Source organism: Mobula birostris, chromosome 17 (assembly GCF_030028105.1).
Source record: "Mobula birostris isolate sMobBir1 chromosome 17, sMobBir1.hap1, whole genome shotgun sequence".
NCBI lineage: Eukaryota > Metazoa > Chordata > Chondrichthyes > Myliobatiformes > Myliobatidae > Mobula > Mobula birostris.
Window position 1 is genome coordinate 2,776,440 of NC_092386.1, and position 18,415 is coordinate 2,794,854.

Here is an 18,415-nt window from a genome sequence, read left to right on the forward strand (position 1 = left end):
GAAGAAAATAGCAAAGCGCATAATTTCACTGTTATAGCACTTGTAAAAACTGAGGAATTCAGTTGGTTTAAGGTATGAAAATATTTTGAACTTGATATTCAACTGCTTGATCTTCCCGTTGCATGTTTTTAAAAATTGTAATGTGGCAAAAATTGAGAAAATGACAGTACATATTTTGAAAATGGCTATACATAAATATTCATGTAAATGTGGGATAAGTACATTTACCTGGCTTTGACATAGAACATAGAATAGTACAGCACCGTACAGGCTCTTCGGCCCACAATGTTGTGCCAACCCTCAAACCCTGCCTCCCATATAAGCCCCCACCTTAAATTCCTCCATATACCCGTCTAGTAGTCTCTTAAACTTCACTAGTGTATCTGCCTCCACCACTGACTCAGGCAGTGCATTCCACGCACCAACCACTCTCTGAGTACAAAACCGTCCTCTAATATCTCTCTTGAACTTCCCACCCCTTACCTTAAAGCCATGTCCTCTTGTATTGCGTAGTGGTGCCCTGGGGAAGAGGCGCTGGCTATCCACTCTATCTATTCCTCTTATTATCTTGTATACCTCTATCATGTCTCTTCTCATCCTCCTTCTCTCCAAAGAGTAAAGCCCTAGCTCCCTTAATCTCTGATCATAATGCATACTTTCTAAACCAGGCAGCATCCTGGTAAATCTCCTCTGTACCCTTTCCAATACGTCCACATCCTTCCTATCGTGAGGTGATCAGAACTGGACACAGTACTCCAAATGTGGCCTAACCAGGGTTTTGTAGAGCTGCATCATTACATCGTGACTCTTAAACTCTATCCCTCGACTTATGAAAGCTAACACCCCATTAAGCTTTCTTAACTACCCTATCTACATGTGAGGCAACTTTCAGGGATCTGTGGACATGTACCCCCAGATCCCTCTGCTCCTCCACACTACCAAGTATCCTGCCATTTACTTTGTACTCTGCCTTGGAGTTTGTCCTTCCAAAGTGTACCACCTCACACTTCTCTGGGTTGATTGATTTCCGAGGGGTGATTGATAAGTTCATGGCCTAAGGTATAAGGAGTAAATTTTAGAAAACCTAGCACATTTATTTTTCAACGTGATCCCCTCCTACATTTACACACTTAGTTCAGCGGTCGTGGAGCATACGGATCTTGGACCTGCAGAAAGTGTCCACAGATGGGTGATTGATAAGTTTGTGGCCTACGGTAGAAAGAGATGAGTTGTACAGCTCTCAATTCATGTACATGCAGGTCAGCACTTTGAGTGATTATGCAGAAAGTTTGAAGTTAATAACTCATCTCCTTCTACCTTAGGCCACGAATCTATCAATCACCCCTGATGAGTTATTAACTTCAAGCTTTCTGCATTATCACTCAAAGAGTTGAACTGCTTGTGCAAGTAACAAGAGCTGTATACAGGTGTCCCCCGCTTTTCAAACGTTCGCTTTACGAAACCTCACTGTTACAGAAGACCTACATTAGTTACCTGCTTTCGCTAACAGAAGGTGTTTTCACTGTTATGAAAAAAGGCAGCGCATGAAAAAAGCAGCTCGCGATAAAAGGCAGCGCGCCGCGCGCCCTGAGCAGCCAAGCTGCTCCCCCGGAACTGAATTCTCACCGACATTGCTTAAACACGTGCCTGTGAGCATCTGTGCTTTATGTTGATTTATTCTGAGCATCCATTAGCAAGATGAGTTCTGAGGTATCGGAAAAGCCTAAAACAGCTTGTAAGGGCATTACACTTAGTGTAAAACTAGACATAATTAGGCGTTTCGATTGTGGTGAACGAAGTAAGGGCAAAGTGAGTTTGGCTTGTGGAAGTTGATGAAGATGACGTTGAGGAGGTTTTGGCATCCCATGACCAAGAACTGATAGATGAAGAGCTGATGCAGTTGGAAGAGGAAAGGATAACAATCGAAACCGAATGCAGTAGCTAACGGACCGAAAGTGAAGTCGTCCAGGTGTGAAGCAACTGCATGAGATGATAGAAAAATGTGTGAGGATAAGCAGTCAAGCATACTGTCATTTTTCAAGCCTTCCACATCAGCCACAGCAGACAACGAACCTCGACCTTCGACATCGAGGCAGGCAGACATAGAAGAAAATGACCTGCCTGCCCTCATGGAAACAGACATGATGAGATGACATCCCATTGTCCCACCACCCCAACCCCTGGGCCGCGGACCGATACATTGTTGCGGAGATCGCAGTGGTAGCCGGGGCGCACCCAACACATCTTTAAGAAAAAAGCAGAAGTAAACAAACAAATTAATTAGCTTGTTTATTTCGGCGTTTTTCTTAAAGATGTGCTGTGTGTGTTCTGGCCACCGCTCGACCGCTGCATTCTTCACGGATCGGTATCGGTCGGCGGCCTGGAGGTTGGGGACCACTGCACCACCCCAAACTCCGACGACTCAGCCTAACACACCATCATCAGTGTCTTCCTAATTCCGGTAAGTGATACTACACTGTACATACATTATTTCTACTTTATATAGGCTGTGTATTTTTATGTGTTCTTTGGTATGATTGGCAGCTTCATAGCTTAAAGGTTACTGGAGAGAGTGTTTCTGCCGAGAGTGCTTCCGTAAGATTTTCGCTATGGAGAACAGTGCGGCAATGATTGTAGAAAAATATTTCTACTTTATATAGGCTGTGTATTTATCATATCATTCCTGCTTTTACTATATGTTACTGTTATTTTAGGTTTTATGTGTTATTTGGCATGATTGGTAGGTTATTTTTTGGGTCTGCGAACGCTCACAAAATTTAAATTTCACAAATGGTAATTGCTTCTTCACTTCACGACATTCCAGCTTACGAACTGTTTCATATGAACACTCTACCTTCGGATGGCAGGGGAAACCTGTAACTCATCTCCCTCTACTTTAGACCACGAACCCCTGTTGTGGACACTTCCTGGAGGTCCAAGATCCGTATGCTCCACGACTGCTGGACTAAGTGTGTAAATGTAGGAGGGGACTGTGTTGAAAAATAAATGTGCTAGGTTTTCTAAAATTGACTAAAATTTACATGCTGGGCCAGATTGAAAAGGTCAGGGTGTTGGGACTGGAGGTGAGGCGAGGCGAGGGTTGGTTCTGCTCACAGATCCACGACGTTTGCTAGCTCTATGCTAAATGCTGTGCCAGCTGCAGTGATGCCTGGCTTCGTGTCTGTGGTCTCACAACATTTACTTGGATTTGTGATGAACTGTGGCTGTGGAATGTGCCGGCTGCAGTGATGCCTGGCTCTGGGTCTTTTGTAAAACTCCAGTTCTGAATAGTATTGACTTACTTTTATTGTTCCCACAATTTGTTTTTTTTCTCTCTCTCTCTCTGCCCCTCTCCCTATCTCCCTATCTCCATCTCCCCATATCTCCCCCCCCCATCTCCCACCTCCCACCCATCTCCCCTACCCCCATCTCCCTCTCCCTCCTCGCTCTCCATCTCCATGTTGGATGTTTGATAGTCCTTTTTAATTTTTTTATTTTGTGGCTGCCTGTAAGGAGACGAATCTCAAAGTTGTATGATGTATACATACTTCGATAATAAATGTACTTTGAACTTTGAACTTTAGAGAGCATCCTAACAAGTTGCATCTCTGCATAGTATGGACACTACATTGTGGCAGATAGGAAAGTTCCACAATATGTAGTCAAAACAACTCAACACATCACCAGGAGCTAGCCTACCTGCCATCACATATACATATAGGGCCAGTAACATCATGAAGGATCCCACCCACCCTGCTGATGGACTGTTTGCACCACCCCCAACAGGGAGGAGTCTATGCAGCATCCACACCAGGATCATCAGACTCAAAAACAGTGACTTTCCCCAAGCAGTCAGGCTGATCAACACCTCCACCCACCAACTCCACCACTACTTTATCATTTCCTGTCAGACACCTTATGTACGGCCGAGAGTCACCTTAGGTCTATATAATCAATCTAAATATATAAGCTATCTTATGCATTCATATTTATTGTGCTTTGGTTTTATTATTGTGTTCTTTATTTTATTGTTTTTTTATTATGCTGCACGTTCAGAGTAACAATTATTTTGTTTTCCTTTAGTCTTGTGTACTAGAAATGTTATTAAACAATCTTGACAAAAGCTTGACAGTGACCTTTATCTTTGCTTTTATGGTCAGGTCCCCTTTACCAGCTGAAGTCCTACCATTAGTTTAAACAGGATAAGATCTATAAGAGCCTATTATGCTTTGCCAACATGCACTTAATGCAAAATCATCATTAAATCAGTGCACCATGCATTTTAAGTATGCCGAAGAGCAGAGTGATTTTAAAAAAAGCCGGGAATCTGTGGCACTGAAAGAAAAATAGCCTGGGGTCCCCATGCAACACTGCTGTAAGGCACGTTTCTGATAGTAGAGAGTTTTCAAATCCTTTCTGTCTTTGTGGGAAAAGGCATCATTCCAGAAGCAGTTTTATTAGAAACCTGTTGTTAATATTATGAAATTGAAAAAGAAATAAAGAAATTTGAACAAAGAATTGGATTCTAAAGAGGTCATTAAATAAATTATAGGAAATATTGAGGTAGAGCATTTCTCCCATTTGGCACCTCATTTGATAAAGGATTCAAGATTGTTTCATGTCAGTTCCTGTACGCAAGTGTATGGAGAATGAAATAATTGTTACTCCGGATATCATCCAGCACCAAAAATAAAACAAAAGATAAAGAACACAATAAATATAAATACATAAGGTAGCTTATATACATAGACTGATTTTATGTCCATAAAGTGAGGCTAGGTTGTACGTAAAGTGACTGACAGGAAATGATAAAGTAGTGGTGGAGTTAGTGCATGCTGTTGATTAGCCTTATTGCTTGGGGAAAGTAACTGTTTTTGAGTTGGTGATCCTGGCATAAGTGCTTCATATCCTCCTCTCTGAATGGAGTGGGATAAACAGTCCATGAGCAGGGTGGATGGGTTCCTTCATGATGTTACTGGCCCTTTCCTGGCACCTTTTTGTATATGTGTCCTTGAAGGCAGGTAGACATTCAGTTAGTGAGAAACAGGAAGCAGTGAGTTTGGATGTTGAAGCAGATGGTAAGACTGAAGGAGAATACTAAGTAGAGATGATGAGATGTTGAAACACATGGAACTGCATTTTTCAGCTATAATGCCTCAGATTCCGAAGTGCGGGCATTTCTCCCAGTAAGCACCGGTAAATTTCAGAACTGCTGAAGCAGTGAAGTTCCAAACCTCCTGACAAAGCTGCACCAAACATTGCTGCTATTGTTAGCTTCTTGTTTCCTAATTGCATTCACTGTGGGACTCGCACTGTGAGATTGTAAGGCTGTGCCATTTCTCTGCCCATATTTCCATCTGATGGGTATCCCACTGTATCCATTGATAACCTTCCTCAATATTCACATTTTGTGTTGTTTGAAAGTGTACTGATCTGGCCTCCTTCATTTTCGTCCACATTATTTATGTTACCTTAAACAACAAAGGTCTTAACACTAATCATAAGACAATAAGATATAGGAACAGAATGAGGCCATTTGGCCCCTCGAGTCTGCTCTGCCATTTCAGCATGACTGATCCATTTTTCCTCTCAACCCCAATCTCCTGCATTCCACCCCCCACCACCGTATCCCTTCATGCCTGAGCAGTCAAGAATCTGTCAACCTCTGCCTAAAATATACATGAAGAATTGGCCTCCACGGCACCCTATGGCAAAGAATTCCACAGATTCACCACTCTGGCTAAGAAATTCCTCCTCATCTGCATTCTAAAAGGGTGCCATTCTACTCTAAGGCTGTGTCCTCTGGTCTTAGACTCTCCTGCGATAGGAGACATCCTCTCCACATCCACTGTATCAAGGCATTTCACCATTTGATAGGTTTCAAAGAGGTCACCCCTTATTTTTCTGAATTCCAGTGAATACAGGCCCAGAGCCATCAAACGCTCTTCATATGACAAGCTGTTTAATCCTGGAATCATTCTTGTGAACCTCCTTTGAACCTTTTCCAATTTCAGCACATCCTTTCTAAGATAAGGGGCCTAAATCTGCTCACAATACTCCAAGTGAGGCCTCACCAGTGCTTTATGAAGTCTCAACATTCTGTCCTTGCTTCTATGTTCCTGTCCTCTTGAAATAAATGCTAACATAGCATGCCTTCCTCACTATACACTCAACCTACAAATTAACCTTTCGGGAATTCTGCACAAGGACTCCCAAGTCCTTTTGTGCTGCAATTTTTTGTGTTATCTCTCCATTTAGAAAATAGTCAAACCTTTCATTTCTTCTACCAAAGTACATGACCTTACACTTCCTGACACGGTATTCCATTTGCCACTTCTTTGTCCATTCTCCTAATCTGTCTGTCTTCCCTATTTCCTCAAAACTAATTTCATGTTGCCTGCAAACTTTGCAACAAAGCCATCAATTCCATCTTTCAACTCATTGACATATAATCTAAAGGGAATTGGTCCCAACACAGACCCCTGTGGAACACCTCTAGTCACCAGCAGCCAACCAGAAAAGGCTGCCCTTATTCCCACTCTGACTCCTGCCAATGAGCCACTGCTTTACCCATGCTAGAATCTTTCCTGTGATACCATGGGCTTGTAGCTTGTTAAGCAACTCATACATGGCACTTTGTCAAAGGCCTTCTGAAAATTCAAGTACACAACATCAACTGATTCTCCTTTGTCTATCCTGCTTGCTATTTCTACAGAGAATTCCAACAGATCTAGGCTAGATTTTCCCTTGAGGAAACCATGCCGCTCATGGCCTATTTTATCATGTGTCTTCAAATTCCCTGAGACCTTATCCTTAACAATTGACTCCAACATCTTCTCAACCACTGAGGTCAGACAAACTGGTCTATTATTTCCTTTTTTCTGCCTTTCTCCCTTCTTGAAGAGTGGAGTAACATTTGCAATTTTCCAGTCTTCCAGAACCATTCTAGAATGTAGTGATTCTTAACAGAATGCCTCCACAATTTCTTCAGCCACTCTTTCAGAATTTTGGGGTGTACACCATCTGGTCCAGGTGGCTTATCAACCTTCATACTTTTCAGTTTCCCAATCACCTCCTCTTTAGTAATGGTAACTTCATACACATCATGACCCCTGACACCTGGAACTTCCACCATACTGCTAGTGTCTTCCTCAGTGAAGAATGATGCAAAATACTTATTCAGTTCGTCCATCATTTTCTTTTCCCCCATAACTATCTCTCAAGCGTTGTTTTTCAGCAGTCCAATATCCACTCTCTCCTCTCTTTTACACATTATTTATCTGAAGAAATACTTGATATCCTCTTTAATATTATTGGCTACCATACTTTTGTATTCCATCTTTAACTTCTTAATAACTTTTTTTTAGTTGCCTTCTGCTGGTATTTAAAAGCTTCAGAATTCTCTACCTGTCACAGTCTCGACCATTAATTCCTCTTATTACCCTCATTTCCTTTTCCCTGTGTTCTCCTGGGCTCCTTGATTGCAACACCTGATTCTCTTCTAAACCTGCTGCATAAAAACCCCAGCTTTACATCCACTCGTTGCCAGACCATTGCTACCTAGTGCGGTAATTCACGTTCCCAGCCGTTTAGAATGGTGTATTCTGAGTTTAACTACAGTACCAAGGTTCCCCTGCATAACTCTGTCTCTCCATGTCAAGGTAAGTATTCTAAGTTTTGACTTCAGTACCGAGGTTTACCTGTGAAATTCTGTCTCTCCGTGTCAAGGTAGGTATTCTAAGTTTATTTCAGTACCGTGGTTTATCTGTGAAACTCTGTCTCTCTGTGTCAAGGTCTATACTACTAAAACTCTCATGCTCTGTCTGTTTGTGATCTCCAATTAGCGCAAACGGTGCATTACAGTGGCACTTTTTTTGGCTAAGTCGAATTAAAATGCGCAACTTACAGAATGCAGGCAAAGTTCAGGGTTATATATTCATATAAAATTGCTCATTCGCCAAAAATTAACAGGCTGGCTTTCACCCGAGAGCCGATCGGCCATCATGGAAATCGTGACGCGACAGCCCGATGCATGCGCACGGCCAGCCTCAGCAGCGACATCTACTGGAGCAAAAGGCAGGGCAGCTCTATTTCGAGGGGTCACATTCTGCTAATCACCATCAGCATGTGCAGGATTGGGACAGATCTAACTGCCACCCATCAATAAGAGATAATTAAATCTTATTGTAATGACGTAATTCGAGACACCCATAAAACCCGTTGCTGCAGTCAAAGGACAGCGGTGACTATATCACATCCATTTAGGAAAGCGCCAACCACATCATCAAGAATAATCAGCATCCTTTGGTGTTAGTGCTTTGTATCTTCTATCCAGCATTAGGGTAAAAAAAAAATGGTCAGCCTAATTATGCCGTGTGGAAAGGGAAGGGGGACATTACGGTCAAGAGATGACACCAAACGTCGGGAAGCGGCAAGGAGAGGGAGAGAACAAGAATCAGAATGAGGCCAGGGCCACACAACTCCAGGATCAAAGAGTCAGGACAAAAAAAGATGGGAGAAGAGACAGAGGAGGAGAGGCATGCATGTCTCCAGGATCAGAGACAAACAACAAGCAGCAGAAGAAATGAAGAGACAGGGGATGAAAGGGCTGCACGTCTCCAGAATGACAACGAGAGGCACAAGGGTGGCAGATAAACCAGAAATGATGCCATCAAATGTGTCCTTCGTTAAACAAGGAGGAGCTATATTTGCTTTGCTACGCTTCTTTCTTTTTTAATAAACTAAGGTTTTCTACTTCAGTTTCCAAAGCAAAGCGATACCAATAGCATTTAGGAAAATTTAATGTTCATTCTGGTCACATCAGACTGCACTACCCTTCTCTCAGAGGGTGCCCCAACGGGTCACCCCATTGTCTAGTAAGTATTCTAAGTTTTACTTCAGTGCCGAGGGTTACCTATGAAACTCAGTCTCTACGTGTCAAGATAAGTGTTCTAAGTTTTACTTCTGTACCGAGGTTTACCTGTGTAACTCCATCTCTCCGTGTTAAGAAAAGTTTTGTCTGCCGCTTGCCTTTCTACACTCTGTGTCAAGATAAGTGTTGCCTGCCGCCGGTCTCCTGCTTGCCGTTCAGCTCCAGCAATGCCCTGTGTCACAAAAAGTATTGTCTGCCGTTTGCCTTTCCAAGTCACGCTCCATGTCAAGAAAAGTTTTGCCTACCTCCTGTTCTTCCGTTCACCCGCGCTGTTTGCCTGTGTTAATTCTGTCTCCCGACCACTTAGATATGTATTCTAAGTTCTGTTTCCGCGCCGTTTGCCTGTGTTAACTCTGTCTCTCGACTGCTTACAATTATGTATTCTAAGTTCTGTTTCTGCGCTGTTTGCCTGTGTTAACCCTGTCTCTCGGCCGCTTAGAATTGCTGTTTACCTGTGTTAACTCTGTCTCTCGACCGTTTAGAATTGTGTATTCTAAGTTCTGTTCCTGCGCTGTTTTCCGATGTTAACCCTGTCTCTCGACCGCTGAGAATCGTGTATTCCAAGTTCTATTTGTACGCTGTTTGCCTGTGTTAACTCTGTCTCTCCGTGTTAATAGGAGCATTGTATGCCGCCTGTCTTCCCATTCATCCTTCCGCCTGCTGTTCTCCTCCAGCCACGCTCGCACCCTGGTCTGCATCCCTGCTCTGCCTGATTCCGCCGCCCGCCTACACTCTCCGTTGGCTTGGTGGTTAAACACCGCGTTCCCACCGTAGTGACCTGGGTTCGATCCCCAGCCAAGCCTTCCTCACTGCTCAGCTTTTCTCTGCCTAGTCCTCGCTCCCTGGCCTTCCCTGTAACCGTTAATAAACACTCTACCTCCATGTCTGTGTCCTGCGTTGGGTTCACCCCATTCCATTGCAACACTACCTTTCCACCATTTTTGCTCTACTATATGCCCTCTCTTTGGCTTTTATGTTGGTTTTGACTTCCCTTGTTAGCTTTGTCATCTTGCCTTTAGAATACTTCTTTGGGATGCTGAACACCACTGCTCACAGTCTACCCATCAGAATAATGACCCTACATCACGACCTTTTATAATCAAGCCAATTTTGTATCCATTTTACCAACTCACTGTGGATCCCATTTGACTTAAGCCTATTATCAATCTGAGTTTTTTGAGGAAGTTACGATGATGACTGATAATTGTAGGGCAGTGGATGTTGTGTATATGGGCTTTAATAATGCATTTGACAAGGTCCTTAATATTCAGCTTAAGTCAAATGGGATAGATAATGAGTTGGTAAAATGGGTATTTTACAATATATATCGAATGTCAAATTTTTGAAACAGGACTTCCCTCCATAAAAAGTCTATCTAACTTTCTCTAGTAAAAAGAACTAGATTTCCCTAATGTGTGTAGATCCTATTCCTAAGAATTTTCTCTGGTGATTTCCCTACCACTGCAGAAAGGGTCACTGATCTACGTCTAATTTCCTAGTTTGTCCCTGTTGCACTTCTTAAACAAATGAACAACGTTGTCTAGTATTTAGTTTTCTGGCAGTTCACCTGTTGTTAAAAAGGATTCAAAGATCTCTTTTAAGGTCCTTGCAATCTTCCCCCTTGCCTCCTGCAGTATCTGGGCTAGATTACATCAGGACCTGGGGACTAACCCTAACTAATGTTTTCAAGAGACCCAGTAGATCCTCTTCCTTAATATCGACTTGCTCTGGAAAGCTAACACACCCCTCCTAAACTTTATCCATGTCCTTCCCTTGGCGAAAACTGATACAGATTTCGCAGTTCGGACCTCACCCACTTCCTCTGAGTCTAGACATAGCTTCATAGCTTCCTTGTTTGTCCTAGCCTTTGTATATCTACCCTTTCTTTAGTTGCTCTCTAACTTTTATTATACATTTAAAATGGCTTGGAATTCTCCTTAATCCTACATTCATCCAAGAACCTGTCTTATCCTTACCCATAATTCTCTTAAAACTGAAAGAATTATGGTCACTGTTCACAAAATTCTCCCCACTGAAACTTCAATCAGTGTGCCAGGCACATTTACCAGAACACGGTTTAATACAGTCCCTTCCCTAGTTGAATTATCTGGATATTGTTTCAAGAAGCCCTCCTTGAAGCACCTAAAAAATTCTACCTCATTTAAGCCCCTGGCTCTAAGGGAGTCCCTGTCAATATAGTGAAAGTTAAAACCACCCACTAGAACTACCCTATTGGTTTTGATGATAATTGTTATTTTCCAGAGTGTTTTTATGGATGGGACTAATTCTTCAAAGTACAAAGCAAATTTAATATCAAAGTACATATATGTCACCATATATTACATTATGGACTCGCTTTCAAGGACTTCATCTCATATTCTAAATATTTATTGTACTTGCATAGTTTGTTGCCTTTTGCACATTGGTTGCTTGTCCGTCCTTCTTGGTGTGGTCTTCTGCTGATTCTATTATCGTTCAGGGATTTACTGAGTATGCCGGCAAGAAGATGAATCTCAAGATTTTATCTGGTGACATATATGTACTTTGATAATGAATTTACTTGGAACTTTGAAATATAGTTTGTATTCTTGCTCCCTTCCACATAACTCTATATTGTTATTAAAGGCTCTGCAATTACATCACTCTACTGCAGCATCTCCTGGCCAAGTAAAATCATCCTAATGGGCTCTGCTGAAATCAGTTTAAGTCTAAGAGTAGAAAACTGTATATATTTAAGTAGGAGAGTAATTGGCAACTGTGAGCTGGGGCTATGTACTGCAGACTTATTGTATTAAAATTAAATTTATAAATTATAAATGTTGTGGGGACTGCAGTAAATTTGAGGATGCATAGGTCAACAGAGTGTGCTGTGGTACAGAATTGTGCTTTTGAATAAGGCGAGGCTTACACAGTGAAAAAAAATCTTTCGAACATTCTAAAGGTGTAGAAGATGGTTTCAGATGAGAGATGGAATGAATGAAATTAGATGGATGATAATAGAGAGGTGGAACTACATGCTCTAACCAAGAGTATAAGTTTGATAGATTCATGGCCTTTGACCATACTGGGTTAGCCTTGGAGGGTAACTGTGGGATGAGGTATAATTACTTCTTGCAATTTCCATGGAGAAGAAGGCTGTAGATAATTCCCAATAAATAGCAGAAAGCTTGGTTCATCCAACAAAAGATATCAGTGTAGCAGCCTGACTCCACAACAGCAATGACTGTGTCAAGTCAAGTGATAAATTGGTATTCTACCAAACTTCTTATCACACATGGTTTTGCAAAATGCCATCACAGAGATACTTTATAGCATCAAATTGCTTTTGTTCTTCATTCAAATAATGCAATGTGTTAAGCATTATGGTAAGTAGCAGCAGTTTGCTTCATCTGTCCATATATGTTTTATGACAATATACTGTAATTGGCTATTAAAATAACTTTCAATCTGCAGTATTGTCTCAGTGGTGAAGTATCAATATCCTTAGAAAATGCTGTTCTGAAATTAAAAAAATACATGACTTTGCAAATAATTTGTCCAAGAAAAGATTATTGTTTTTCATGATGGTGACCCTGACTTGGCTGGCTGGGTACATACATAGATTAAGATGAATGCAGTTATTCCTTGGCTGGTGACTGCCTCTTTCAGGGCACATTCTCTCTAATGACATGATTGATACGCTGTCCCAAATCTACAAAGGAACACATTAATCATTGCTGTGACTGAATACAATCATCTGCTTCACCTGCAAAGTGATAGACAGTAAAGGATACGATTTAGGTACTAACGTAATTCACTGATTGGTCAGAGGCCTTAACTTTTTCAATGTCAACCTGAAAGATCCATGATAAATTGCATTGTTTGTGTCACCCTTCTGTTTGGAAGAGATAGTTCTTTTAAAATTGTTGAGTTAGTATTTAACAAATAAAGAGAAAACTAGATATAAATATGAAAGATATAACCAACCACATTTTATTTGCCATTGTACTTACAAAAATACCATTAGTAACCTCTGAAGGTATTTATTTCTTTCTAACATTCCACTTTTTGTTTCTGTGCACTTAAACCTTTATTTTCAGAGTCATTCAACTTGAAGCCCACTTTTTCAAGCTGGGAAGGATGTGAACACATCACAGGACCTGCCATCATTTCCCATGAATAAGTGGGCAAATCTTTCTTATCTATTAGTCTAATCCCTTTGCACTATACTATTTCTGGTGCTAAATTTCAAAGCTCAGTATTGCGTCAGAGTCCAAAAATAACCATTCAGTTCATGATATAAATTATTATACAGTATATCTTACATAAAGTAATTTGAAATATATTGTTGTTGATGATGATGATGTGCATTTTAAACAGATTATGTATTGACATTATTTTGAGTTTTACTCAATTATAATTTACCATATGCATGGAAACATAGCCTTTGATTTGTGAAGAAATAAGAAAAGTTCGGTGGGATGTCAGTATTTGATTGGTCTCTTTCAACTTCTGACAAAAGCCAGGGAGCGCTATGGAGCTATTTCCTTCAGACTGATGGGGATTGAATAAAATGACTTCCAGTCTTCCCAGAATTTAGTTCAAAAAGTTCAAAGTTAAAAGCAAATTTATTATCGATGTACATGTACGTCACCAGAAACAGCCCTGAGATTTGTTTTCTTGACAGCACATTCAGTAAGTCCAAGAAACATAATAGAATCACTGAAAGAATGCACCCAAAAGGACAGGCAAACAACCAATGTGCAAAAGACAGCTATACAAATACAAAGGAAAAATGATGATGATAATAAATAAATAAGCAATTCAGTTCATTACTTGGGATCAACTACTTCAATACTGCTGCAAATCAAGCTTGATACTTTGCATAAATATGCTTATTGCCTTTTGCAAGTGCTGAGACTTAACTCAATCAGGCTTCACTGGGTGTGCACTGCCTAGGGACATCTTGAGGGTGTAATGGATGTTACAAGTTCTTTAACTTCTGATTAATTAGGGAAGCCATCTATTTTATGGGTTTAACCCCACGTTCAGAATCACTGAAAGAATGCACCCAAAAGGACAGGCAAACAACCAATGTGCAAAAGATAGCTATACAAATACAAAGGAAAAATGATGATGATAATAAATAAATAAGCAATAACTATCGAGAGCATAAGATGAAGCCGCCTTGAAAGTAAGTCTATAGGTTGTGGGCACATTTCAGTGAAGTAATTTTAGCCCATTTAGTATTGTATGTTGAACAACTAACTGACAAATCAGGATAGGGGAAGATGACAGAGGTGATGAGGTAAAGCAGGCTGCTGTCACTTCATACATGGAATCTGATATATTGAGGCATAACATAACATTATACAAGAAAATTTGCAAGATGTTCCATACTTCAATAATGTTCTCAGTATGTTCATTATAGTATTTTTCTTTATTCTAATGCCAAAAGCTAGTTAAAGCTAAATTTCAGAGCACTGCTATATTTCAATCAGCACTGTGAAATAATCTGAAACAAGCTATATTCATTCTATGGACAATTCCAAATCACCATTAAAAGCCAACAGATTTTCAACTCACCTCTTCATTGTGGATTTTGGAAAAGGCCATATTTCAAAATATTGTGTTAGCCTGCATTCATTTTTATTTCAAATTTTGGAAGTATTTTTCATCTTCATTAACATAAGAATACCTCTCTTTTGGAATTTATTCTACATTGCTTTTTGAGAAATATACAACAAGAGTATTTATTCCTTACTTGGGATCAACTACTTCAATACTGCTGCAAATCAAGCTTGATACTTTGCATAAATATGCTTATTGCCTTTTGCAAGTGCTGAGACTTAACTCAATCAGGCTTCACTGGGTGTGCACTGCCTAGGGACATCTTGAGGGTGTAATGGATGTTACAAGTTCTTTAACTTCTGATTAATTAGGGAAGCCATCTATTTTATGGGTTTAACCCCACGTTCAGAAATAAAGCTAATTTCCAATCTTTGAAATAATTTATTATGCCCACTTCAAATGAAGCATGTCAGCAGTATCATTTCCATAGATGCTGCCTGGCCTGCTGAGTTCCTCCAGTATTTTGTATATATTCCTAATTAAGTATATTAATAAGTCAATTTCATTAATGTTATACCTCAACTCCTCTTACATCTTCATCTTGTTAATAGAAATATTGTGCATGCTGCATAATGGCAAAAAACTAAGAGAAAATTCTGGTAAATATGAATAATTCCAGATAAAAATATAAAATAATCATAATTTGTATATTTTTCAATTCACTTCCTGAGATTCTGTAAAGCAGCCTAAGTTGTCCAGCAGAATGCTGGAGATTCTGTAAAGCAGCCTAAGTTGTCCAGCAGAATGCAATTCACATTCAGTGGGCCCGCTGTAGCTAATTCTGATCTTTAATTATGACATTTGGTAAATTTCTATATGAAATTGCAAGCTGAGCATTAACTGTATGATTTTCATTATATTTGAACATGCTAGTATTGTCCCTTTACTGAGATAGCCTCTTATGTGGACCTTTGAGATCCACTTTATGGTATAGCCGATTGCCTAAGCAGCTGCTGTACGGAGAAATGTGTCAGGGCAAGCGCTCAGTCGGGGGGGCAGAAGAAACGTTACAAAGACTGCCTTAAAGCGTCCCTCAAAGGCCTGGGTGTCGACATCAACACGTGGGAGACGCATGCTCTCAACCGTCCAGCTTGGCGCAGCAAGATCACCACAGGAGCCCGTGCAGCTGAAGTCAGGCGCATCATCGAGGCCCAACGAAAGCGTGCTGTGCGCAAGGCCTGAGCAGCATCCACTGCCACGACAGCACCCACCCACTTGTGTCCCAAATGTGGGCGAGCCTTCAGGGCCTGGATTGGCCTCATCAGTCACCTCCGGACCCACAGCCACCAATCTCCCATTTGACTTTGAAGCCATGGTCATCTTCGACTACGAAGGACGAACAACAACAACGTGGTATAGGCAGAATTGAGGATTGCGCAATAGGGAATTCATTTGAAATGGACAAAAGTCAAGCAATGGGTATGATTTTTCCAGTTTTGATATTTTACTTAATTTCATGTGGAAAAGATTACAAACCTCTGGATATAATCCAAGTTTCATTAGGTAATTCTGAAAGCAAATATAGCATTACCTATACAATGGCATACGATAAAACAGCTTGGAGATTAAATTCTCAAACTTCTGTCCCTTTTCTGCTACTTTTCTCTTTACATTTATCTCTCTTATGATCTGCTTGGCCCAGCCTCTCTAAATTTTTCCCTTCCACTACCCTCTCCCTCTCCATCTGCCCATCACATACACATTCCTTCCACTGGTTCCCCTCCCCCTTGCCTCCCTTTTATGCCATGCTTCATCGTGCCTTCCTATCATATTCCAACATCTTCAACCCTTTGTCACTTCTATCTATCAATTCCCGGCTTTGACATCTTCCTATCATTCTCGTCACCTGCTGCTCCCTGCTCAGTCCCTTCCTTCCACCTTTTATATACTGGCTATGTCCCCCTAAGGGTCTTGACCTGGAATTCGACTGTCGATTTCCCTCCTTGGATGCTAACTGAACTACTGAGATCCTTCTGTGCTTCTTGTGTTGCTCCAAATAACATCATTTGCAGACTCTTGTCTCCATACAACTCGAGAATACTGTGTTTTCTTTTCAAAGAATCCTTTGCCCAAATCTTGATTGACTCACAGGATTATACATCCCAGAAACAGGAGCTTTGGCAGAAATTGCTCTTGATGACCACAATACTTATTTATGCTCTTTGCATTTACCTGCATTTGGCTTCTATCCTTCTACTCAGTTCCTACCCAAGTACCTGTTAAAATGCCTTTTCAGTATTGTAATTGTGTCTGTCACTAACACGTCCTCTTGTAGCTCATCCCATTTAACCCTTTGGATTGCCTTTAAATTTTTTTGCCTCTTACCCTAAATTTAAATCCTATTGTTTTACATTCCTCTACACTATGGAAAATATGACTATTGTAGTGTGGGGGAGTCTAAAACTAGATTACCTACCCGACCCATCTCCCAGAATGTATTATGTCACACTCATCTGTATAAAACTACTAGGTATTTTTGGACAGGATTCAGCACAGTTGACCCAGGTTTAAAGTATTTTTCAGGAATAGGTAAAAATAACTGATAACTTTCACTTCACAGAACAAATTGATGGAAAGAAATGAGTATTCCTGAAATTTCAGTTTTGTTGATAAAATTTTATTGTAGTTCTCTATTCATAATTGATTTTATACTTAAGCTCATTTCCTAAAATATAAATCGTAAACCGTTCATCTTAGAAAGTAAAAATATGTCATTTTAAATTTTACTTCGTGAAAATTTATTACAATTGGGCTTAATACATAATGCCTTGACTATTATCAATATGGAATTTGGTGAAATGGCAACCGCCTTTAATTAGAGTAGTGTTATACTCAGATCCTGGTTATGGTCAATGTCTCGGTGTTAAGATACTTCACTATTGAGTAAAATGATTGATAAGTTAATAGATCAACTTTATTCAAAAAATATCATAATAATCATTTACTTCCCTAGGTGTATAGAAACTACACACTTTCCAAATACTTAGTTAAATAGATGTAAAATAGTAGATGGGAGAGTAGAGTAACTACTGGAATGTAGTTACTGTATCACCCTTCAAATAAAATGCTCTCCCCTTAAGTACTGTTATATCTAATGATTAGTACTGAGCATTGGAATTAAGAGTGCCAGATCTTTACAACAGAACTTCAATCGTAGCTAGCTCGAAACAGACCTGTTAGAAGTATCTTCCATGCAGGTCCTCAATTATCAAGAGATTTGACATTTTAAATATCCAAGAGGCTGCATGTGGATTTATAGGAATAATGTTTTAGCCTTGTAGAAAGCAGTTTTGTATAAGACCGTAAGATATAGGAGCAGAAGTAGGCCATTCGGCCCATCGAGTCTGCTCTGCCTTTCAATCATGGGCTAATCCAATTCTTCCAGTCATCATCACTCCCCTGCTTTCACCCCATACACTTTGATGTCCTGGCTAATCAAGAACCTACCTATCTCTGCCTTAAATACACCCAGTGACTTGGCCTCCACAGCTGCTCGTGACAACAAATTCCACAGATTTACCACCCTCTGACTAAAGTAATTTCTCTGCATCTCTGTTCTAAAAGAACATCCTTCAATCCTGAAGTCATGCGCTTTTGTCCTAGAATCCCCTACCATGGGAAATAACTTTGCCATATCTAATCTGTTCAGGCCTTTTAACATTCTGAACGTTTCTATGAGATCCCCTCTTATTCTCCTGAGCTCCAGGGAATACAGCCCAAGAGCTGCCAGACATTCCTCATACAGTAACCCTTTCATTCCTGGAATCATTCTTGTGAATCTTCTCTGAACCCTCTCCAATGTCAGTATATCCTTTCTAAAATAAGGAGCCCAAAACTGCACTTATTCCTGCTCTTATATTCTATACCTCTTGA

The 18,415-nt window shown here is 40.4% G+C and overlaps 1 protein-coding gene across 8 annotated transcripts in view; it reads left to right on the forward strand.

The window, feature by feature from the left end:
• kiaa0825 (KIAA0825 ortholog) overlaps positions 1–18,415 on the forward strand; it is a 314,659-nt gene that overhangs the window by 92,594 nt on the left and 203,650 nt on the right. Inside the window, exon 17 of one of the 8 annotated variants that reach the window (XM_072281212.1) lies at positions 3,477–3,520. The exons of the other annotated variants lie outside the window; for them this stretch is intronic. Within the exon in view, the coding sequence (XP_072137313.1) occupies positions 3,477–3,486 (10 nt within the window). The 3' untranslated portion in view covers positions 3,487–3,520. Of the gene's footprint in view, positions 1–3,476; positions 3,521–18,415 lie in introns of those variants that run through there. 8 annotated transcript variants of the gene reach the window in all.